At 45.1% G+C, this 25,456-nt stretch overlaps 1 protein-coding gene across 14 annotated transcripts in view; it reads right to left on the reverse strand.

The window, feature by feature from the left end:
• Positions 1 to 25,456, reverse strand: part of MADD (MAP kinase activating death domain) — a 639,440-nt gene that overhangs the window by 500,488 nt on the left and 113,496 nt on the right. For all 14 annotated transcript variants that reach the window (XM_069221634.1, XM_069221639.1, XM_069221632.1 and 11 more), the window contains 2 exons: positions 25,272 to 25,456; positions 23,588 to 23,719 (listed from right to left, as the gene is read on the reverse strand). The exon at positions 25,272 to 25,456 is cut by the window's right edge and continues 119 nt beyond it. In XM_069221634.1, the coding sequence (XP_069077735.1) occupies positions 23,588 to 23,719; positions 25,272 to 25,456 (317 nt within the window). The remainder of the gene's footprint in view (positions 1 to 23,587; positions 23,720 to 25,271) is intronic.

Here is a 25,456-nt window from a genome sequence, read left to right on the forward strand (position 1 = left end):
CATGGAAAACTGAATCGGCATCGAGTGACATCGTTCCGGGTCATCAGGAATAGGTATAGGGTCGATGTTGATTGTGGGCACAGTCGGACCCAGACTGCTGCTCCGTAGAGGGAGGCCTAGAGCGTCTACACACTTCCTGCATCACATTGTGCGAGCGACGGGGCAAAGTCGAAAAACGTTTCACCTTCTTTCACTTTCTTACCAGAATGTTCAGATGACTTGGACGAAGATGAATGGTGGTGACTCTGCGACCGGTCTCCTGACCTTCCTCTCGAACGGAACTGGGAACGACGCCGAGTCGAGTGTCAGGCCGCCATGAGCTTCAGGGACCGCTCCCTCAAAGCTTTTGGGTTTATGGCCGAACGCTGTGAGCATGACTTCGGGTCGTGGTTGCGCTCCAAACACCAGAGGCACACGAGGTGCGGATCCGTCACGGACATCATGTAGTGATGGGAGTCCCAGGGTTTAAATCCGGTTTTACAGGACATCCCTTGAAGCAAACCAAAACTTGTCAAAAACGAATTCGACAAAATGTCGTAGTTGGTTAAAAAAAATGACTGAGGTAGCTCTTCTCTGGATCTGCGCTTAAATTGGCGCAGAAAGAAAAGAACTGATGTCAGCACGCCGGGGTGGTGCCTATATAAGACTGTGACAACATCACGGCGACCGCAACGACGCCCGCAGAGTCGACCGACGCCACCCAACAGCGCGTTGGGGTACTGCACGAAGAAAAATTCTCCAGATCCAGCCTAATGCCTGGGGGAAATTCTAAGGTAAGGAATCTGCAACTAGAACTCTTTATCAGATAAGCCCTACACTGGACCACCATACCTGAACAACCACATGCACCTCTGTCAACCGGCCAGACATCAATGCTCAACCTCACTGTCACTCTCATGGACCCCACCCACACTTACAAAAGCAGAGCTCCTTCTCCTACATTGTACCCAAAATATGGCACAAACTCACAAGACATCATGGCCTCTTCCTCACTTCTTCAGTTCCGAAAGAACTACATGCCAACACGCAGTCTAGCAGAGCTGCTGGTGGGTGAGGAAAGGGTCGATAGATGAAAGAGGGCGGCGAAGGTTAGCAGTCACTCCAGGTGGTTGAAGAAATTCAGTGGCCAAATCCTGCAGAGCCGCATGGGGTGCTTGACGAAGGTGGGCAGCGAAGGTTAGCAAAGCTGCTCTGTGGCATTGAAGACAGCAAGCGGCAGAGCCCAGCAAGGCCAAGGCCCCTGTAATGATTGATGAAAGCGGGAGGCGGAGGTTAGCAGAGCCGCTCCATGGGACAAAAGAAAGCAAGCGGCAGGGCCCGGCGCAGCTGCTCAGGGTGACTGATGAAAGCGGGAGGTTAGCAGAGCCGCTCCATGGGACAGAAGAAAGCAAGCGGCAGGGCCCGGCACAGCTGCTCAGGGCGACTGACTAAAGCAGGCAGCAAAGGTTAGCAGAACCGCTCCGGGCGATGGTAGAAAGAGAGCAGTAAAGTAAAGCAAAAGCCACTCCGAGTCCCTCTGGGACTGGTAGAACAGTCTCAGGCTACCGGGCAGAGATCAGCAGGCCGCAGGGCAGCACAGCAAAGCAGGGCAGCAGTTAGTGGGAGAAGTCAATCCTGGCACAGTGGCAATCCAGGCACACAGCATACTTTACTCCAGCAGCGTTTCTTTAAAGTCCAGAGGTGTGCTAACTTGAGTGGGTCAAGAAGCCCAGTACTTATATTAAAAAGTGCCTTTGATATGGGGGATGACTACATAGAGTTCTTGTGAATTGCACAATTTCCCCTTTCAGGTCAGCCTCGGCTCCAGACTATCAGTGGGAGGTAATCAGCCACTTTGTGGGGACTCTAGTCACTGCCCTTTGAGGTGTAAGCGTGAGCCCTTCCCAAACTCCTCCCCAGGAAGACCCACCAGTATGCAGATGCAGTTGAGTGTCCTGTGTTGCGATAGTCCGAAGAGAATGCACAAGTGTAGCTGTCACCCAGCCCAGGGTAGACGTGTACTGGAGGCTATGGGCACACAGGCCAGAGAGTGCAGAGAAATGCCCACTTTCTAAAAGTGGCATTCCCAAAGCAGTAATAATAAATCAGACTTTACCAGTAAAGAGGATTTATTCTTGCCATTCTAATAGTACTAAACATGATGCAGCTACTTCTCTCAGATCAGGAATTACTGCTTAAAGATAATATAAGGAATTCCCAATGCTGGGGTAGGAGAGGGGCAGACCTCACAGTAATGAAAAATGACTTTTGGAGTTTTTCATGACTAGTACATGAAAAACTTAGAAGTACATGTCCTGCCTTTTGATTACATAGCGCCCTGAACTATGAGCTGCCTAGGGACTACATTAGCGGTGACATATGTAAGACAAGGGGTATTCTGGGTTTGGCAAAAGGTTACAGATCCCAAGGTGGGGAAGGCAGTGAAACTGCACACAGTCTCTGCAGTGGCAGGTCTGAGCCAGGTTTACCAGGCTACTTAAATGGGTGGCACAATCAGTGTTGCAAGCCCGCTAGTTGCACTTAACTTATAGACCCTTGGTAGATTGTCTACCACTTTACAAGGGACTTACAGGTAAATTAAATATGCCAATTGTGGATAGGCAAATGTTATGTTTAGGGGAGACGCACATGCTCCCTAGCACTGGTCAGCAGTGGTAAAGTGCTCAGAGTCTTAAGGCCAACAAGATACAGCAACAAAACAGGAGGTAAAGGCACAAGGTAGACCACCCTAAGAATGGCAGGTCTAACAAACAGGTTACACTTCGACTTGAGATCTAAGTCGGGCTTAATATAAAGAGCTGTTTGTTACCTTGGGGTGGTCCCTTTGGTCGCACCGTTCAGATGTTCGCACAGCTGAGGGGTCAGAGTGTAACCCTGTCCTCCCCAATAGGGTGACCAAGTCATTCCAAGGAAATTGGTAGTTTTGCGCCTTTTATTGTTAGGACATGTAAAATACATGCCTGCCAGAGGGGTGACTTACACACAATTACAGGGGGAACAGTGGCTTTGCCATTGCTTTTAAGTGCAAGGTCAGGCTGGCAGTGCAGCACTGCTTTGCAAGTCCATAGTGGTGGATTTGGGGACCTGTTTTTACTTGTGGGACTCCCATAGTGGAACAACCAGTGCTGCAAACTCTAGGGTACCCCTCGAACTTACATGCCCTGGGTACCACTCTATAGGGACTTACAGGTAAATTCGCCATTTACAGTTGGGCATACCCAGCTCAACATACACTTTTAGGGTCAGGAGGTCAGTGAGGTCTGGTCAGCAGGCCTCAGTGCACTCAGAGTTGAAAAACCAGCAGCATCAGTCGAAAACCCTGGGGTTAGCAATACAAAGAGGCATTTCCTTGCAAACCGTAAGAAAATACATGGAGCCATGGGCAAGGGAACAGGAAAGAAAACGCACTTGTTAGGCTGACCAAGACACCACACTACAGGATAAGCACAGACCGATTCTAATGTGCCTGGCCATAGCCAAGCAGCAGGGCCAGGTGGTGTAACACCTTGAGTACGATTATTATTACTGCCACCTGCTCAATCCGCACTCTCAGCACTCACTAATGTCCTCAAAACACTCAAAAGTAACAGAGCATTCACAACCACGGCTCCAAACAGAGCTTAAAGAGAACTATGAAAAGGAGCATGAACACATTCTGGCGAATATGAAAGTGAAGAAGCCATAATAGAAATTAGACAAAAGTCAGGAGATTGTGGAAAAACAAACACAGCCAAAATCTAAGACACAAGCAGAGGGGCCCATGAAGGTGAGAGACAAGAACAAAAAACACAAACCAACTGGATAAATCCCCAAACGTAACACCCACTCTACAAAATGATTCCCAACAAGGATATGTATTATGGCTCGCAGGGCTTCATGATCACTCAAAGGACAGTTATCCTGATCAATGATAACCTCAATATTCATAGACTCAATGGGGACATCAACTCAGAGATACTTGGAGAATAGAAGAGATCCACCTGATAAATGCAGGTGAGAGGGCATGTCCAGGCCTGTCACAGAAGCACTGGAAACCGGTGCCAGGTACACGCTAGAAGGAAATGACAGGACTAGCTCCCATGCAAAGGGGGGTGATTAATACCTCAGTCAGCAAAACCATAGAGGACTTCAGTGCCTAAAGATGGACTATTAAGCATTCTTCTGTCCACTCTTATGGATATCCTTAATCATAATCATGCTCTGGTATGTGGAAACATTGCCCCAGCCTGGAAACGTGCCATAGTAAAACCATTACAAAAACCTACGGGCAATGCTCTTCTGACAGAGAGCTACAGACCCATCTCGCTGCTTCCAACAGTACAGCCAGCAAAGTACTGGACAAACACGCTAACAAATACCTTTCCAGCTTACTAGAAACTCATGTGAAACCTGTCTGTTTGGGTGGGATGGGGAGTGACATCAAGCAGCAGCACAGAGACCGCGCCGCTTGCAGGTACCAAGAAGCTTCAGCCTATTCTAGAGCTGGGTGGCTCAGCAACTATGATAATGTTAGATTCAGTGCAGCCGTCGATACAACGTCACACCCTATCCTCACCCAGAGGTTGAAGGGAGCAGGAATCACTGGAGACACCATCAAAGGTGCATTTTTTCCAGGTATCCATCCACTATGGTGTGGGGCTCCACAGGGATCGTCACTAAGCCCTACACTTTTTAATCTCTACGTACTCCCTCTAGAAGAGATTGTGAATGCATATGGTCTGGCCTTAGTGTCAGCCATAGAGGACACTCAGATCATCCTGGCCCTTACCTCTGATGTTAGTCCCACATCATCGCAGCTCAAGGAAGTTGCAGAGTTGATGTCTGCAAGCAACCTGAAACTAAATGGTGATAAAACAGGAGTATTGGTGGTCGGTAGTAACAGCCCTAGATGGCTGGAATTGTCATGGCCAAACAATCTTGGAGTAATAACAATGTCTGCCAAGGCAGTAAAAAGCCTGGGGCTCTGGATTGATTAAAAAACAAAAACAAAAAAAAAAAAAAATTATTGGAAAGGCAGGCCCGAAAACTGTCTGGGTCCTGTTTTGGTTTCTTGAGATCCCTTAGAGGTTTCCTACATCTACACCACCTCCTAGTAGGAGGGTGGTAGTACAGTGATTAATCTGTTCTCGCCTTCACTATGTAAACTCCCTTTACTTAGGGCGTCCAAACTATGTGATCCAAAGACTTCAAGTGGTCCAGAATGCCGCAGCCAGACTTCTTTAGGTCACTTAATCTTGCTACACGCTGAAGCCCAAGACCAAGGAGTACCTCATGTAACGATGCAAGCTAAGATGGACAAACAATGTTTTAATGGGAGAATGCCAGAATCCAAGAGCTGCTATATCCTCTCAGTCCACAATGAACAACTTGATGACCCCAGTCTCGAAGTCTGATAGTCAGACCAGGATGCAGGCTTTAAACAAAGCGCACAGAGTTGGACTGATACAGAAAGTCAGAAAAAGGCAGAATCTACTCTGTCAGTGGGATAAGCGGAAATCCAATTAGCAATGTCCAATATTTAAATCTGGAGCTTTGCACTACAGCTTCACACGTTCACCACAAGGATACAAAACAAAGACTAGGAGTGGTCAATTTCAGAATGATGGAATTCCTTTAGGTTTATCCCGAATCAGTCTCCAATGCAGATGACAATTACATTACGGCTGACAAAATACAATAGGTTATTAAAGCAATATATGTTTTAGCAAAAGTGAGCTATAAAATTAACTTCAAATAATGAATAACAGACTACTACAATGCCTTGCTTGTGGGATACCAGCTTTCAAGTGAAGGGAGAGGGTTAATCCCACCTTGAAGCCACTTGTTACTTTCAGAAAACACCAGGTCCTTATTTGTTTCCTTAATTTCTGTTACACTTAAAATATCCCTGAAGGAGGCTGGCTCAGTTCATGGAGTACACCTATGGCGTGGCTCCCTATACAGAGTCCATGAAACCCTTAGTGATGGTGATTAGGTGTCCAGATAGCAAAAGCTCTCTAGGGATAGCTGTGGTGAGCAGCTAAAGCTTATCTAGGAGGATTGTAAAGCACTAGCAATACCTCAATAGTCAGTCTAGTCAGTAACTGTTCACAAGAAAGAACCACACTAGATGTTTCAAAAATAAAGGTTATTTGTTTTTATTACAACACTAAATTTACTCCATCATTGGTATATCTCCACCTAGAGATATCAACACACAAAAATATATACTTAGTGATAATCAGCAAAAGCATAAAACTATACTAAGAAAATAGTTTAAGAATGGAGGTGCCCAACCAAGGTAAGTGTGTTAGGATCAGTGGGGGAGTAGGAAATCACCAGAGTTAAGTACTAGAAATCCCACAGGTGCCCGGGTGCAGAGGTGTTTTTGAGGTGTCCCATAGGCTACCAAAGGACCATCGCAATTGGATTTTTATGGATTCAGAATCCTTCCCAGTGGACCCAGGGTAAGCCAGTTGGCTTAAGGAAGGGCGGAGAGTGCCCCCACCTGTGGATATCCAGAAGACTGGAGTATCTACACCAGGGAGCCCATGTGCATAGGGATAGAGTGGCATCGGAAACCCTTGGAGTGAAAGGAGGTCTTGGTTGTCCAGCTGCTGTCACAGCATGTGGACCAGGCCAGTGGAACCAAAAGGTGGATTCTGGACGTGAACAGCCTGTTTTAAAAAAAAAATAAAAAAAATAAAGGGGGACAATGACCAGACCACTCGGAGATGTCCATGCGGTGCAGGTAGTCAATGCTCACCCTCTTGTAGGTAAAGTTCCTGTAGGCCGGTGAAGGAAGAAGCACAGCTGCGGAGTCCAGGGGGATGTAGGAGATCCTTGGAGTCGCCCACGAGCTGTCCCACATTGGTCGATGGACTGCAGGAGAGTTAGTGACCAGCAGGACCACCATTAAGCCTTGGCAAATGCAGATAGCTTATGCAGGGAAGACTGCCGGTTTTGGAGGACCAGCAAGGTCCTAGTGACTCGAACCTTGGAGGGGAGTCAGGGCAGGCCTTCAACAGGAAGGGACGCCAGCTGGAGCCAGAGGAGCCCCCACAAGAAACCCACTGGCAGTGGCACAGGGAGTCTCAGGGAGGCCTTAGCAGCACAACCAAACAGGAGTCCCACATCGCAGCAGCCGCAGAGTGGAAGCTGAATCTGGATCTGGATTCGCAAAGTGCTGGAGGCTGGGGCTTCTAGAAGCTTGAAGATGTCTTGGAGGAAGAGCCAACAAGCCTTGGCAAGATCATCAGTCGCCGTGCACAGGGGTTCTGAAGCAAGGAGCCAACCGTCTCCCAAGTTTATAGGAAGACAAGATAGACCCGGAGAGGTCCACAGAACCACCACCAGTGAGCAGAGCCTTTATGTTGTCCATGGGGCAGGAGGATCCACCAACTGGTGTTTGTCGTCTTGAGGTGTCTACGAGTGCAGGGGAGTGACTCCTTCACTCCAAGGGAGATTCCTTCTTGGATGCAGGCAGACTCTTTGTGACCCTGGAGGATGCACAGCCACGGACGTTGCAGATATCTTGCAGGAGCTGGAAAAACAATGTTGCAGTGGGAGCCCTCCCAACTGGATACAGCCTTGTTTCAGTTCCAATAGAAGACCAGCAGCGGTTCCGGAGGCCAGGAGCAGAGGAACCCTTGCAGAGAGTTATTTGTAGAGTCTTGCTTGATGAATCTGAGGACCCACCCTCGGGGGAGTCCTTAAGTAACCCTAAAAGGGGTTGGTCACTATCTGCAGTGATTCACCTATCAGAGGGGGTCAGGGACGTCATCTACCTGGCCCAACCAGTCAGAGGCTCCCATGGGCCTCTGCCTACCTTTTTTCCAAGATGGCAGAATTAACCGGCCACCTGGCAGAGTTCTGTGCACCTCCCTAGGGGAGGAGCAGGACAGGGGGTAGTCACTCTCCTGTCCTTTGTGTAGTTTCGCACCAGAGCGGGAACTGAGGGCTCCTGAACTGGTACAAACAGGATTATGGAAGGAGGGCACCAAATGTGCCCTTCAAAGCAGTCTGGCGGCGCTTAGCGGCCATCTCACCCCAGCCAAGAGACACCTATTTCAAAGGGAGAAGTTTGTTTACACCTCTCCCTTGCAGGAAATCCTTTGTTCTGCCTTACCCTGCTCATGTTAGGCTCATCAGCAGGAGGGTGGAACAGTGTCTGGGGTCGGCATCAGCATGGGCTGGCAGCCAGACCTCATAAGGCTGCACAGGCAGAACTGGGGGATCCCCTAAGGAACCCCCAGAGTCCACGGGTTCATGCAGCTAGCAGTGGAATCAGTGTAGTTGCATGATTACAACATGTTTGATACCAAACATGCCTAGGTGCGGAGAAGCCATTATGTTGTTGGACCACTAGTGTTGACCAGCATCCACTACATACCTTAAGATGGCTTTCCCGCATTTACAAATCCTAGGGAATTGAGTCTGGGGTTTGGAGGGGTACTCTGCTCATGCAGGGGTACCCTGACACTTGGGGACATGCACCCTGACCTTGTGCTGAAGGGCCTACCAGAGGGGTGACTTTGTGTAAGTGTGTGACCAGAATATAAGGCAAGGCTTATACCGGTGGTGAAAGGATGCATGCACCATTTCATGTAGGCTGCAATGGCAGGCCTGCAGACACAGTTTGCATGGGCTCCCATGGGTGGCACAACACATGCTGCAGCCCATGGGGCCCCCTGGCGTACCAATGCCCTGGGTACCTGGGTATCATATACCAGGCACTTACATGGGTGCACCAGTATGCCATGCATGTGGTGCAAAAGTTCAGTTTTATCAATTTTTGGAGATAAGGCACTGGGGTCCTGGTTAGCAGGATCCCAGTGCACTACAGTCCAAAACATACTGACACCAGATAAAAAACTACGAGAACCCAGCTTACTACTCTCCCTACCAACTAATATCCAAAACGTTCTTCTAGAAAGATTAAACAAAACGAATTCTAAAATGTTGAGGGACTAGAAAGCAAACAAGAACACAGAATACTTTCATACCAGGGATAACATGCTAAACGTAGTGACTTAAGCAGTACTTAGTATAATTGGCTACCCATACCCATACAGGTTAGAGAAGGAAGGTTAACACCCTAGGATAAGGTCCGTCATATCAGGAAATGATCTCCTGCACAAGGAGAATAAATTATATCACAAGGAATATAAACTATAATGAAACCTCCCATACCTACTTTAGGATCTGCCATGAAAACTACGAAAGCAAAGCTCTATATGTAAGTGAGTTCTGGGGGCATCTGCCCATGCAGCAGCAAGTGAGCCATTTAAATATGATCTCATACCTGAGACCCAATAATTCATACCGGACCAGCAGGTGATGCCTAGACATCACATCTAGGGAGTCTTTCCATAGGACACTTTGAATGAATGGCTCAGCCCAACCAGCTATAGGGGCCACACGAGACCATTTTGCAGCATGTGCAGCAATCAAAGCAAAGTTTGTTTAAAACTGAGTTTCAAGTGCTTAACAAGTACCCCAGCACATTAAGCGATTGCACCAGACTGCTCAAAACACGCCTTACTGCTAGCTCTCAACCATGCATACCCAATGATTACCACCATGGTAGTCGTTGACTCTGCCTTCAGTGTCAAGCTTAGATCATGGATTTAAAATACTGACAATAAAAATGGCCCTAGGGACTCAATGACTGGAGTTTGAGAAAACTCCATACAAACTGGGGATCACAGACCATATGGGGACTACCTGGTGCTCCTAAGTGTTTAAAACAAATACCTTTGCGGGTAGGATCCTAGATGTTTTGGTTGAGAGTTCTGTGAATCAAAATTTTTGGGGCTTTTTTTTTCTTCTCCATTTTCACGTTTTTACGTTTTCATTTTTATTAATGTTTTATGCGAGGTTCAGAACCATATATACATACAAAGCTGAACAAAATAAAAGCATGTATTATCAAAGTCTTTGCACACACAAAACCTCCAAAGTCCTCAGTAAAAGTGAAAATTTCCTTGAGTGCATGAGGTTTCCTAATAGCACAGATTAACTGCTTTGGCTTCTTGCATCACATTATTCAATTACAGTCACATCAGTTATAGAACAAGTTGAAAACCAAATGAAAAATATACATAACCGAATAAAACATGCAGAAATTACTTTATATGTTACACATTAAACCTACAATGCATCTTCATACCCTCTATACTAGACAAAGCTGCCATAATCCGATAGAAAGACAACTGGCCAAGTCTATAGTTTAACAGCCGCCTAGTCTTGGCTGGGCACCTCAGCCATTCATAGTTACTGGGAAAGGTGCGACCATCGTAAGACAACTTCTAATAAGTACAAGTCACCAGCTCATGACCGTTTCAACATGTTGCTCCAGTCTCCCTTTAAATCTTGACAATGTATTTAAAAGCACCAGTGACCTCAAGAAAATAAGTCTAACATAACCCAAAAGAGTCCTGTCATTTGAAATCCAGGCTTTGCTCAAACTCAGTATAAGGTAGACTTAACTCCCATTTCCAACCTTATCATTCCTACAGGGACTGAAAATCCTACTGGGAGCAGCTTCCACTACATCCTAACTTTCCATATTGTCCATGTCCTTGGGAAAGCTTTGTAGCTTAAGTTCAGTACCGTAAGTGACGACTGGCAAAGTCATAACCTCAGCCCAAGGGTGAAAGCCTGCTCATTTGCTGTTAAGTTTAATGAATGATTTTTGTTTGGCAGCTAAAGCAGAGATCCCTGTCAACACCGAGTTGTATAACTTGATCGTTGTAATTGTCTACAGCAGTAATTATATTGCCTCACAAATTACGTTCCGCTGTGCCTTTCATATTTAAATACAATACCCTACACCTTAGGCTAAATATTTTAAGCCATTTCAAAAGCGTAGGCTGCAAGCATTGAGCACTGCAGTCGAACTAGAGATTTATCCACAATTGCTGCATTTCCTGCATAATAAATTCATCTAACTAAACCTGGGCCAAACTTTGGGGGAAATTACTTGTAGGAGCCGTATGAGGTTCTAGATCACTCAAGTATAAACTGAATAGTGTGAAAGCAAAGACACAACTCTGGCTCTCTAGACTTCATGGGGATGTGATAATTATTGGCAGAAGCTTGGGGACAGACATAACAGCCCAGCTATATGAATATCAGTGTCTTAATATGTTAACGCTAAGCAATCTCCAAAAGCAACAAATGCTCCATGGTATGAAATGCCTTCAACAAATCCACAAATACACAGTGCAGTGGAAAAAAAACAGTAGCAAAAATTGAGCTAGCCACTAATGCTAGGGCTGCTGCCCAGTGTAACAGGGATCATTCTTTTACAGAGACCTATGTGGTTGAAAATAATACCATTTAGATTAATTTGAGCAGGCTAATTCATCCAGAAGCACTTTTGAAAATATCTCAGCTGGTGGGCTAGGCATGTCAAAGATATGACAATGTCCCAGTTCTTTTGGGTCACACCTCTTGAAGAGAGGAACCTACAGTGGTCCTCTCCACTCGTTAGGCATCAACCAGGAATTTAATGCTGCTTTAAACCGGGGTCATGTGTGACACCCACCAAACTGGGTGTCAGTCCATCAGGCCTCTTTCCACATGAAAGCTTACTATTTTTGCTTTTAATAATAAAAATAAAATGTGGTCCATCAAGAGTGATAACTTTAGATTTAATTTTAAGACAGTAATTGATATTACATATCCACTTGCTGGTATTTATAAAGATTTTTAACATATGCTTTCCATTCTGCAATATTAATACACTTTCCTGGGCTCATTGCTGTGGTATTTTCAACTCACCTAACTAGTCAGTGGAATAGCCACATTAATTTTCAATCACACACAACATTCTGGCACAAGATTTTGATTGGACATTATTCTGACTATGATTTAAGTCTTAGAAGACTTCTTATTTAATAATGGCAAATAATTCTGAAGCATCTCTAGTCAAATTAAAAAAAACTCCTACATAATTGTCAATTATCTTCTAGAGGACTGTACCATTGAATAAAATCTTGGGATCTTGCACAATGAGGTGTTCATTACACCATTAAGCAATATATGGAAAACCACGTTTGCATAACACTCAAACAACTACATATTTTGGACCATAGTTGAAATGCGTAAGTTTTGTAACAAGTGGTCCAAAGCGTAGAAGGGTAAAGTTTAGTGGTTGCTCTTTCAACTGTACATTTGTTTAAATCAAAAGAAAGAGGTTTACGTTTGGTTGGCCTAATCAGCAATGAGAGCACGATTGGAGAATCATCACTTCTGTAGTATACTAGGAATACCAAAATCCATTTTGAAACAGTACATCAAGAACAGTATATTCAACTGCACAACAAGATCTTAAACAGAGCCACTTAACAGAGGCAGTAAAATATTCTGAGCGCCTTTTAAGATACTGCAAATTAGTGGGGGTTTTCAGTACGGTATAAAATTACACTTCTTCAGTTATGATAAATTATACTGATTCATAAATCTGTGATCTGCCACAATGAATTCCTCTGTTGTTATTAAAGAAGGGTAGTTCACAACTTAAATCTCAGGGTACGATACAAGGTTCTACATGATAAGGTACAAATGCTTTATATATTTATATTACAAGTCACACATCAAAATTAATCTGAATAATGGAGGTACACAGAAATGTACCTCTACACATTGTAGAAACATGTAAAATAAACTACATGATTACGCTGAGGAGCTGAAAAGCAAAATCTAATAACCAAACTATCCTTGTAGAGGTAAATTACTCGAGTGTCAATGGAGATTATTTTTTTAAGCCCACCAATCAATCAATCAGCAAGTTGCTGTTCCACGTCTGCCTCCTGGGCTGCAGAAAAAACTTAATTCTGTAGGACATGGCGGGAGAATAAAACATCCAAGTTTCAAGGAACATCGCAATATCAAAATCATTACACTGTTAAAAAAAAAAAAAAAAACATGTCCGCAATCTACATACTTGGGGAACTCTGTGATGTGCCATAACAGAAAGGAGCTGGCATCTGCCAGACAGACAGAGGTACCATGCAGGTGCTAACTGCTGCCCAATATTGGACCAATCGTAACACCTCCTCATACACGCAGTTACAGATTATGTAGACTCAGTTTCATGATTAGATCATGGGCCGTAAAAATCTGATATGTGCTTCCCATTTATCACCCGGAAAATGAAGCTTGAAGTCTGGAGGATGGCACCCACTTACCACAGTGTTCCTACTTCCTCAACTGACGCTATTCACCGTAGCATCTCGTTAAGCATATATCTTAAGCAGGATTCATTATTTTGGGAAAAAAAGAACCTAAGCTAAGTTCAAAACCAGCAACTCTAATTCTCTTGTAGTAGTGCCCTATGAATTTGCAAACTGAAATATCATGTTTGCCTCAACTGAGGACAACGTCTGTTAGAGTGCTCACAAACCAGAGCAATAGGAGGCGGTTTTGATAATCAAACTATTTAGAGGGTGCAGCAGAATCAATTTAAGTTGCCATATGTTGTTCTTGTGGATTCTGGTGGCACGTAAATTGCTCTGGGCAAACAGTTTAATAGAGCGGTTCAGATAGTAACAGATAATTTCAAGATTTAGGATTTCCCCTACTCTTGAAATGCATAATGGGTTTTAAAATTGTATCTTTAGTTTTCATGCACTGGCTTTCTGTAGATTATCATTGACCTGTCTCAATAGTTCCCAAGGTAGAAGGTGGATTTTTTCCTAGGTTGCCTTTTCATCTCTCATCCTTCCTCAAACACATTGTTCTCAGTAGATAACTGTCTTCTGTTTGCATCAGCCACCAACACATGGTCCTGTCACAGTTACAGAATTAACTGAACCACAAGTCTGTTCCACCGCAGATTTGTACATTTCTTTTTGGTGCTTACAGCAACTCTAAATTTCTTGTTTTGAAGGCACTGCTCGGTCCATCATATCGCCAGTTATAGTTTTACCACCGACATGAAGGGCCATGTCTTAGTATCACTGGCGACCTCCCTTGGAGAAGTCGTATTGCAATCACCAAACAATTCTTGGGAATTTTGGCCCCGGCTAATGAGTTATGATTGACTGCATGTTGACTTTTCTGCACAGTACAATTTAAGGGTACACAAGTGAAGTCACTCAAGGAAAATATTGACGTAATGTATCATTATTTTCAGTCTGTAAATGCATAAAGGCTCTTAAAGGAACTAAACAAACATGTTTTTCACAAAGAACGCAACGCAATAGAAAGAGCACAAAAGTAACTGTTAAAAAGGACTCCCTCCTAGGGCCACTATATCGGGAAAGAAAGTCTGCACTCACTACAGTTTCATTGATAATGGTTTACGGAATTCAAGGAGTACCAGTTTCAGAAAACCCTGGAGCACTGGACAAGGTACTAAACATATCTTTGTTTAATGCCACTGATACATCGGGTCCATTGTTACAAGACAACTGTAGTAAGTTCAATGTGAAATAAACCACTGCCTGCTGCTGGGTGAGGGATGGGGAACAAAGTGGTGGTTTTATAGTCCTGTAATAATGATCTACTTGTCCTGCCAAAGGGCCCCCATCCTACGTCAGTCTGCTGAATTACACGAGTAAAACTACTGTTCATTGGAAAGATATATGGTCATCATAGCATACTTCCCCAGGCTGAGCAATTCAAGTCTCTAAATCATCAGATACATGATTCTAACCAGAGACATCTTTCTTTTGGAGATCGTGCCTCATATTTAACCCCGGTGCATAAGAGGTGCCCAGAGAACATATGTGGGCCTACAACTTCTAAATTTTTATCTCTTTTACCATCTTTTCAAACTTTAGCAGAAATGTAACCTGAGCTAATAACTACTGAGCTGAACGTTATTGAATTAAACCAAATAAAATCCTAAGTTAACAGAAATTTAGTGTTCAATGATAACCAGCTATTATAACATTTAGGGTTATGACTTGGTCACAGAAGACATTAGCACATTCTCTTTTCTTGCATATAAATAGCATAGCAACACAAAAGGTTGATGGGCGGAGTGCTGAAACTTTTCAAACTCTCACCCCAGTCAGAGATCTGGGTTTAGTCCATCATGGGTCCCTTGCTTGCTGCCCCACTGGATTCAAGCTAGCCTGGCTGATGAGGGTGAAACCCTGAAACCGGTCCCAGGAGGCCTGTTTCTGGTCCAGGGAGGGCCTGCCGTGATAGTTCGAGATGGACGGTTCAGATGGGAGTAGGGTCAAGACTGATTTGCATATGGCTCGGTCCAAACTCGGGTGGTATGGTGGGCAAAAACCAATGGATTAAACCCAGATGTGTGACTGAAGTTTCAATCACTCCCTCTGTCATTTTCTGATGTTGCTATAACTTTGGCCTGAAATGGGCCTAACATATTAGAGTGGGGCTGCTAAGGAGTCTTTGTTCACTCACTGCTTTAAGATGCCTACCTTAATTTTGCTCTGTAACAGATGTACCAATCAGTGTACCTTTCAGCACCATTTTTGGGAAGTGTGTTGAACGGGAATGTCCCTTACATGGTACAGACGTGTTTCCCAGGCCTGGATGGCTGACTGCGCATATATCTGATATCTTGACTTCATTTTGGTCCCGGTCATGCTAATCTAAGTGTGTGCGTGGATGCGTAGTGTGTATTGTTCTGGACCCGTCTAGTGACCTGCACTGGCCCATCATGCATGCCTCATGGTGGGAAGGGGACCACTCATGACCCTGAGGAGTTTAGGGCCCAAAGCAGTGGCCACAGCATAGACTGTTGTGGAAGATTAATAGTGTGACCAGACAATATTACATGTGTCGATTGGTGTGAGGCTGACCAGTCCTTCTGGTTTTAAGTTCTGCTGTTATGTGTATGCGTGACACAGTGGGCATATGCTGACTGTGTGCACATGCGCAGCGTGTAGCACATGTAAACTGGTAGACGTATGTGTGTGTGAGGGAGCCCGAGTGCTGAAGTCAGTGAGACACATTTGGATACCCCTGGCCTGACGCAGCACAGGACTGAGGTTGCTGTGGATCGCTTCTCCAGACAGTGGATCTGCACTTACTATATTCCTGTGTCTGGAAGATGAAGATCCAGACACTGACGTGAGGAGGATGAGACCTTTAGAAATTACATGAAAAGCTCTGCTTAATTAGGGGCTGCTAATTTGTTCTTCCTGAGTGTAAGAAAATGGGCTGTTAGCTGGGAAGATGTGGGTCCCTTCCAAGTAATAAGTCCACAATCTTATCAGGTCCAACACACAAGTTCAATTAAACAACCAGGGCTCGCCCCCAGTGGCTAGGGAACACAGCAGACAGGCTTAACAGACGGAAATGTTCGCAAAGTATTAAGCTGTACCAAACAGGAAAAAAGTCCAAAGAAAACATTAAAAATCCCACATCCAAGTTCCAAAAATTAATAATATTTTATTTAGAAAAATGACACAAAACTAATGAAAATCCAATAAGGGGAACCAGAGACAGAATTTGTTTTTTTATGTTTTAGGGCAAAAAATGGCAAGAGAAAGTACAGTACCAATCAGAAGTCACTGTTGAAATGAAGATCCAAATCTTCCAGCAGTGTACGGCTGCAGGCTATATTCAGTGAAGTCCTCTCAATATCAGACAGCCGGCAAATGAGGTCTCACTGGAGTCAATAGTTTTAACTGGAGAAGATCTGAGTAAAACGCGTTCAAATTTTAAGCCCGCCTAAATCTCCTCATCAGTCTTATACTGTTCGGGCCTTTGCCCTGTCAGGATTTCTAACTTTGGAAATTATTTATTTATTTTTAAATGGAGCTCAAAATCCTCCAGGCTGAAGCTGTATCCAATGTAAATTCTTCTTGAAATTGTTTGACTATACCACAAAGTCTTGCAAGTCCAAAAATGTTCAAGTCAGAACTTTTCAGACTTTCTGGAGCAGCTGCTCCTGACCACTTCTAAGGGTCCTAGGAACTCAGGGGCCTTGACTCACTTTAGTAGAGGCCACCAGCAGGGTCCAGTTGGCACTGGTCAGCTGGGCAATCCAGGAAAAAGTCCTCTTGCAGCTTGGGTCCCTTTAGCCACACAGGGGGTCAGCCAACTGACCCCCTGAATCTACTTTCCAGCCCTAGGCAGACGTGAGAGCAGATCCAGCCCCTTATGTCACAGACTGCAAGTCCAATCCTCTTATGTTCTTCTACAGGGTGTTCTGATGAACTGCAGAAGAGGTACATCTTTTGTAGGATTAACTAGCCAGTGGGTAGGAGTGACTCCTGACACTCCCTAAAGAGGAGAAAGTTTTGAGGGGCAACTTTTCCCACATTTCCAGCAGATGCTGCATGCCTTAGTGCACAGTATCACACAATGCACTATTCTGAGTGAACGTCAAGATGACAGATCCTTCCTGCTCTTAGAAGGGGCCAGTAGCCCAGCCAGGGGTGTGTCTAGGGAGGTAAGCAGTCCCCTACTCTTCAACCACACCACCGTGGTTCAGGAACATGCCACCCCATCCAATGAGGTGGTACAAGCTCACTACACTGCACCCTGTGATAAAGGGATTCTCTTCTCCAGGTCTCTTTTACACTTAAGGATGGAGAAGCCTCACCCTAGTCCCTTCCAAGTTAATAAAGAACCTTCACCAACACCCCTTCTTGAGCTGACTGAAGTCAGTCACGAAACACCCAAGGCACACTGCCGAAGAGCCTACGCCATTGTTTCTGCTTTGTGACCGGCACATTATTAAGGGGAATGCACCAACGAGGGGCAGGCAAAAACAGTGTTTGAATAGCTTCTGTGACCAATCCCAAATCAAGTTAGTAAATATAGCATTTTGTTCAAACTCTAGTTTTTCCTCATTGGATCAGCTACAGCCATTTACAGGAAAACAGCATTTGATAGCTAGTTACTGTGGGAACAGATCACCATAAAACTAAGTCAGGACTGGAGGCTCAGATTATGTTTTTAACCTTTACTTCACTGCTCAGTAAAAAAAAAAAAACAAAAAAAAAAAGTTACCAACATTTTTAAAAAAATCAACAGCAGCCATTTTACATCAGGCAACAAACTCACATTCCCATACGGCTATGGAACAACCAAGGAACAACTACATCCAATCAATGTCCAGCAGTCTCAACACAGTCCTTTGTCTATATCCGAGCTGCCTGCTGCTCGCAGCCACAGGTATGTGTTGCTCCCTTCTCAGTGACTGGCACAGGGATGTGGAACTCTTATCGACAACGCCCGGGACATATTGTTTGGGGTCAAGGGCAACAAGTTTTCATGTTTATTTTGTCTCTGGGACAAGTAGGCCCAACCCCCTGCAGCACAAACCCTTTGGCTGCCAGTTTACAAAGAAGATAACTGTCTGCAGTGGAGGTAATATGTGTGTCCATATGTTAATGCAGTTCGAACTTGTATTTATGGTTCATTAATACGAAGCCTTTATTATTAGGGTGAGTGCTGTAAATCAACATTTTAAAGGTCAAACTGCATTACTGTCAGTGGTTCCAGAAAAAAAAAAAAAAAAGGAAAAAAGTGTACACACATTTGAAAAGTTTAATATGAGGCTAAGTATAATGCTCCCATAATGCTCTCTGATTATATGCAAATGTTTGCAGAAGCTTGTAAGCAAGAGTGAGGATTCTTTGCTTTCAAAATAAAATGTGCAGAAAAACAAAATGCAAGTAGGAAACAAAACATTTCGCTACTATGAAATTGTAGGTGCTATTTCTTTGAAGCGTCATTTAGTAAAATATGTTTATGCATGCTAGTATTTCTAAAAAATATTCCCAATGGAAAATCAGTGTAACCATTTTCAACAAGATTATGGAAGTATGAGAATAAACAAGCACTGGCAAAGGCAACTGATCCAACATTGTTTTAAAGTCTTTTGGTTTCATCCATGTGTGTCTTTTTTTTTTACATGACTTTTGTAACATTTTACTGTTGTGGAGTTGCCAGACCCTCACTATTGTAACAAACACTGGCAAAAAGAAAAAGAAAAATTGGTCTAAAAAAGCACACATTATCACCAGGGATGTAACACACGTCCCCCCAGCACCACACCTGCCGAGTGGGTCTGGAGGGCTGTGGGGGCTCTCCATGTTCTTTGCAGGTGGTCCCCCCCGCCAGTTTTGTTACGCCACTGATTGCCACAGTAGTTCCTGGCACTGCGTGCCAATATGCTCCTTACTTGAAGTGCAGAATGTGATCACTCACAGTAAAGCCAGCTGATTGATAGAGAAATAGACGTTTAATAAAAACAAAAAGTCTTTGTTAACCCCAGACCTAATTAGGGACCCAGTTCTTAAAGGAAGTCACAGAAGTGCACTCCTGGTATATGTCTTTGAATTAGTGGCTATCATGAACTTAAAGAAGTAGACCAGGAAATCGTACTCCTAGAAAATATTTGTGAACAGTATTTTATCACGAGCAAATATGGATGTGTAGATTTGCTCATGAGAAAATCTATTGAGCAATTAGAAGTTCACTTTCACTCCAACCACTTTTTCCCCAACCCTTGAAGAACTTCTACTTTTGCCATTTCCAGGGCTAACTTTCAAAGCTTTCTCATTATGGGAAAAGGTTAGAGAAGAGCTGGTGAGAATCCTTAAAAACATGCAAGTTAGAGGTTTCCAGACTCAAAGGCATTCCAGCCCTGGAACTATTGCTTACTGCTTCCTCCCGCCCCAGCATGTAGTTCTGCAGAAAGGTGGCAAAATATGGAAATAGCTACAGTAGGGATTGGAACTGCAAGTATTGAAGCCCCACTAGTATCATCAGAGAGGCTATTACCAGAGCTCTTACACAATGAGATTACTCCCATAATTTGTCGCTGCACTACATGGCACCAAAGGGACAAGTAGATTTTTTTTTACAGGGCAAGTAGTTGTAAGAAGCAACCTGTCCCATGGACAAGTAGATATTTTATTACATTCCACACCCCTGCTGGCGATAGGGTTATTGCCTTTTATACTGGACAGTAGTACTCCGTATGCAGAGTTCAATAACCAGCAATACCAGTCTGCAAAAAAGATTTTCACAGAGGTATTTTCTCGTACTGACTACTGCCATTTGCTTGATGGTAGGGGTACGGCGTAGGTCTTCAGTTTGTTGTGTGAGGTGAGGAAGCTTCTAAATCAGGTCTGCCATTTTATCTATCTAAGACGTCTGCTTCAGTAGGGCTCGTAACAGCTGGATCCACATCCCCATCTAGAAAGAATTTATGAAAGTCTGACACAAATCACCCCACGAGGTTCCAGTTCAAATCACCTAGAGAAAGGAAGGGGGTGCTTCATACAGCACTTGAAGGACTACTGTTTGACCAGGGTTGCTGTCTGCTAGGAATATGCAAAATGTGAGCAATTAGCTCTTCGAAATGGGGTCTCTAGTTGGCAGTGGTTTGCACCCTGTCCAAGTAGGGACCCTCACTCTAGTCAGGGAGTCACACAGCTAAAATTACCCCCGTTCACCTCCTTGGTAGCTTGGCTCAATCAGTCAGGCTTATCTCAGAGGCAATGTGTAAAGAATTTGTACACACACACAGTGACATAGTGAAAACACTACAGGCAGACTCTACACCAGTTTAGAAAAACAGTCAATATTTATCTGAGCAAACCAAGACCAAAGCAACAAAAATCCAACATACACAATCAAAGATTAACTCTTACTCTAGCGCTTTGAAACACAATAGCTCCAACTGGGGCTATCGTGACGTATTGATGGAGTCGATCCAAACAGTCCGACGCCACGCGTAAGGGAGTGCGGGCCGGTCACTGAATCACACAGACCCCATTATTGGAAAACGATGAGAAAACAAAGATGTTGCACGGAGTCGGGGAGGCGAGGCATCGCTGGAGCCGATGCGGCGGCAGATCCTTACTTCCACCAAGGAGTAAGGCTTTGGTTCCTTACTGCTAGGCAGGGGAGGTGAGGTGTCGGTTCCTCATGGCTGCAGAGGAGGTGATGCGGCATTGGCGGCGAGGTGCTGGTTCCTCACGGCTGCAGAGGAGGCGATGCAGCGTTGGCGGTGAGGCATTGGGTCCTTACAACATGGTGGAGTTAATGGATCCAGCAGGTCAAGACACTAGGCGTCGACTTTGCAGTGTCGCGATCACACCACGGGGCCACAGGTGCTGCGGTAGTCGGGTTCCCACAGACATCAGTGACAACACTCGGGACTGACACTGTGGCGGGACTTTAGAGGTGCTGCAACAGTAGCAGTCATTGCACTCAGTGGGGACCACAGCTCCGGTGCAGGCAGCAGCGCACAGTTGGTCAGCGGCACAAGTCCCGAAGTCGTTCTGGAGTAGAGCTGCAGGTTTCTTCTTGGTTACATCAGAACTCACTTCCAAGGGCCCAGGAACTTCATTTGGCACCAACTGGCAAGTCAGGACTCTCAGCAAGACAGCGCAGACACTGGCCGGTGAAGTCTTTGCTGTCCCGGAGACTCTTTAACAGGAGGCAAGCTCAGTGCAAGCCCTTGAAGAACCTTTTGAAGTAGGATATAGAAAGTAAAGTCCAGCCCTTAAACTCCCAGGACAGAAGCAGAAAGCCAGCACAGCAAAGCAACAGGCACCGTGGCAGTCCCTCCTACAGCACCCAGCTCTTTTTCCTGGCAGAATGTCCTCAGTCCATAAGGATTCTAACTTTGTGGGGTCAGAGGTCCAGGTCTTAATTCCATTTCTGCCTTTGAAGTGGGCAAACTTCAAGGAAAAGTCTTTGTAGCACAGAAGACCCTGCCTTTCCTGCTCTGGCCACAGACACATCCCAGGTGAAGACTGCTTTGTGTAAGGATAGGCACAGCCCTATTCAGGTGCAAGTGTCAGCTCTTCCCACCAATCTAACTCAGCAAGACCAATCAGGATATACAGAGCACACATCGGCTCCCTATGTCTGACTGTCTGGAGTGAATTCACAAACAGCCCAACTGTCATCCTGGCCCAGACGTGGATTCCACAAACAGGCAGAGGCACAGAATGCTTAAGCAAGAAAAAGCTCACTTTCTAAAAGTGGCATTTTCAAACTTACAATTTAAAGACCAAGATCACCAAAAGATGTCTTTTTAAATTGGGAGTTCAGAGAACATAAACTCCATAACTTCATCTGCTTCCAATAGGAAATTACACTTAAAGGATATTTGGCGGCGATCCCCATGTTACCCTATGGGAGAGATAGTCCTTGCAATAGTGAAAACCTAATTTAGCAACATTACACTAGCAGGACAAGTAAAATAAACCAGTGCATGTCCTACGTTTTAAATACACTTCACCATTCCCATGGGGCTGCCTTGGGCCTGCTTTAGGGATGACCTTTTCAAAGGGAATGTTTGGGCCTGGCATGTGGGGGCACTTGCCAGGTCGCCAGGTTGAAAGGGAAAAAAACAATTCTGCTAACAGCCACTCGCGTTTTCTTTTTTTTACGTTCTTGCACTATAATTTTGCAATAATGCAAAGTACAGTAATGGTGTAATTTTGTTCACACTGTTACAAGAGTAATGCAAAACTGCCAAAGTTATATTGCGTGTTTTTAATTTCTTCTGGTCATCAAGTGTGCCTGACTGCCAGCCTTCCAGAGGTGAGGGAACATCACCTTCTGCTGGAGGAGCCAAGGGCCTGTCTGAGCGCCTAGAAGCCTGCCCGAGAGAGGGCAGGAGTCTGCCTGGCACTGCAGAAATCAAGCTAGAGTTTTTTTCTCATTCACACAAGAATGTTAAAGGCGCCCAGTCTTGCAAATGTCTCAATGTGCTGCCTTGCAATCAGGGTACAGGCTACACAAACTTTGCTTGAGCAGATCACAGACAAAGGTTTTTCTTAATCCATTAACTGACAACGCTTTTCTCAGATTTTAAAGGAGGCTATGCTATGCTGAAGCAAAGTATCTCGAGTGGGTAAGAGTGAAAATTCACACACAACTCAATTCAAGGTGCAGATGAAGAGAAACCTGGTCCAACATCTTGATGGGGGCAACAATAATCACATTTCTGAGAGGAGTTTGAAAGAGTTCAGAAATATGCCTCACAGTATTATCACACAGCAGAAACCTGAGGAGTGGTGGACCTTAGGGGGAGTGGAGTCCTCAGCAAAGGACTTCTTTCGCAGATTCAATGAGGTTCAAGTGCTACCAAACAAACACTAATATTTTACATATGGACTACTTAATCAACATTATTCTCGTGTGAAAATACAGGTGTTCACAGCCCTAATGGGAAGAATTCGGGCAAGTGAATGTATGACAGACCCAACGCTGCAGAATGATCATTTGATTGTGTCACTATTGCAAGAAGGATAAGAATGGGCATTTGGTACTTCTGAGATGTGCAACTGTACTAAGAGCCGGCGGACACCACGGTAAACCATGTTGACTCAGGTGAGAGCGAACTATCCCAGGTCCATGAGAAAAGGTTTGATATTCTCTCTTCAGTCAAGAGCTCTCCTTTACTGGTATCCAGAGCCCTGCCTGCCAGAGTCAACAGCTACCTTCTAAACATCGGTCAGCGGTAACTGCAGACTTGATTCACCTTAACACCCCCTTCATAAGTCTGCCACGATTTCCTTTAACCTTCCTGACTTTCACTGAGGCCTGCTTTGTCTTCCTTTCTTGATCATGTGACTGCTGGTCAAGTCTTGTTCAAGCCATTCCTTCCCTCACCAATGCAAAGTTTCCAAGAACTCACCTGTTCAGCAGACGCCATGCAAGTGGGTAGCAGTGGGATGACCGGGAACATGTACTCCAGCGGGTAAATCATTGCCACAAAGGCCATGACAGACATGGATAACGCGTTGTAATCGCGAGACTGCAGGACCACCTAATGAAGCAAAAAAGACTAGACTTAGCAGAAACTCAGGGTAAGAACAGTCTTGCTGATATGATGCTTGGATTCAATATTTGAGCTGTAAGGCAGAAATTTTCATATGAAAATAGTTTAACCAAGGAGAGAAGAATTCACTGTGGTGACAACAAAGGTGGTTATCACACCTGCATCCAACCGAAGGGGAAAAGAGAGGTGAATATTGCTAAGAATCCCTGTTATATCATTGTATAAACGCAACACAAGTACCTACAACGTGTCCCCAAAGGTAACTAACTCGCGCCCCCACCATGCACATCTCATCAATAGTTTTACTGCAAATGTTACAGTGAACATGACACCGTCTACCACCGCACACGCCTCCACAACATAGGAATTCACCACAAAGCCTTAGACTGGCTCACCTCCTTCCTCACCGACCAGACCCAGAGAGTCCACCTTCCACCTTCCCACTCCACCACTACCAAGACCTCGCCCTAGCCACAGTCCCCCGCATCCAACGCACAATCACAGGAGGCAGGTCCTTCTCCTACCTCGCCCCCACAACCTGGAACTCCCTCCCCACCAACCTTCGCAAAACCAAAAACCTCCTGCTCTTCAGAAAGAACCTCAAGACATGGTTGTTCGAACAGTGACCCTCTCTGCCCCCCCCACTTGATCCCCCACCAGCACATTGAGACCCTCACAGGTGAGTAGCGCGCTCTATAAAATATTTTAAGGATAGATATGCTCGATTATGATCAATGGCCATCTGTCATCTGATTTGGGGTCTAGCTTGAATAATCTTGCGCCCTAACAGAGTGCAGTCTGTTCTGCCTGCTTGGGTTCTCCACTTAGGCCCTCTTGTGTAAGTTTGCTTTTCCGCCCTGCACAGGAGGAGGGTTAGCTCCACAAACCTACAGTTGGGGTCACCTCTCTCGGGCCTGGGCACTGGTCCTAACACGCAGGTTGTTGGGTAAATATGTTTGTGACTTCAGTCCATTTACTGATCTGGTCTGAGGCATTATGTTGGCAAAGCCTGACAAGACTGTGTCAAATGATAAAATGCATTCTTCTCGCTACATCTAGGATACGTATGCGATGCTGAAAGGAACATATTCTTGTGTTGCTCTGGTGTGAGGTACGTACGTGACAAGTAACGAAAGTGAAAAATTTAAATTGTACATTTCTCGCAACTTTGGCGGTGTGTCGCAAGGCTGCCACCCAATCCCCCTCCAAGAGCTTGGGCCCTTGATAACTCCTACACTTCCGCTTTAGTGTGCCAAGGCTTGTGCATGTCGGAGTATCCTTGCATACCGCTACCGTTACCCTGTGCTTGTGTTTCTGTACTATTGGGAGAGCCGTGCTTCAGGTTGAAATAGCCGTGGAGGACACCAAACAATCTACAAAACACCCAGACACAGGTAACATTCCAGCACTGAAAACCACAATAGGGTATAAGAAAGGATTTCAGGACACTCCCTGTAGTGCCAGCAGACAATCAGCAAGCAGAGATGACAGCCAGTAACCACAGGTATGAGTACCACAGAAGCATCTCATACGTACTCACCTTGTGCTCCAGGAGTATACACGAGAGAACCTGCAGGCAGGCGTCCACGCCCAGCAGTTCTAACGGAAGGTGCAATGGGAAATCCACAAGCGCAAACCGCGAAGGCTCAGGAAGGGCAAAGGTTAAAGCCGGCTGTAGTTCCTGTGGCAAGATCTCGATGTCCACCCGCTTCTGACCAGCCACTG

This window comes from Pleurodeles waltl, chromosome 3_1, assembly GCF_031143425.1.
Source record: "Pleurodeles waltl isolate 20211129_DDA chromosome 3_1, aPleWal1.hap1.20221129, whole genome shotgun sequence".
In the NCBI taxonomy this organism is placed as follows: Eukaryota; Metazoa; Chordata; class Amphibia; order Caudata; family Salamandridae; genus Pleurodeles; species Pleurodeles waltl.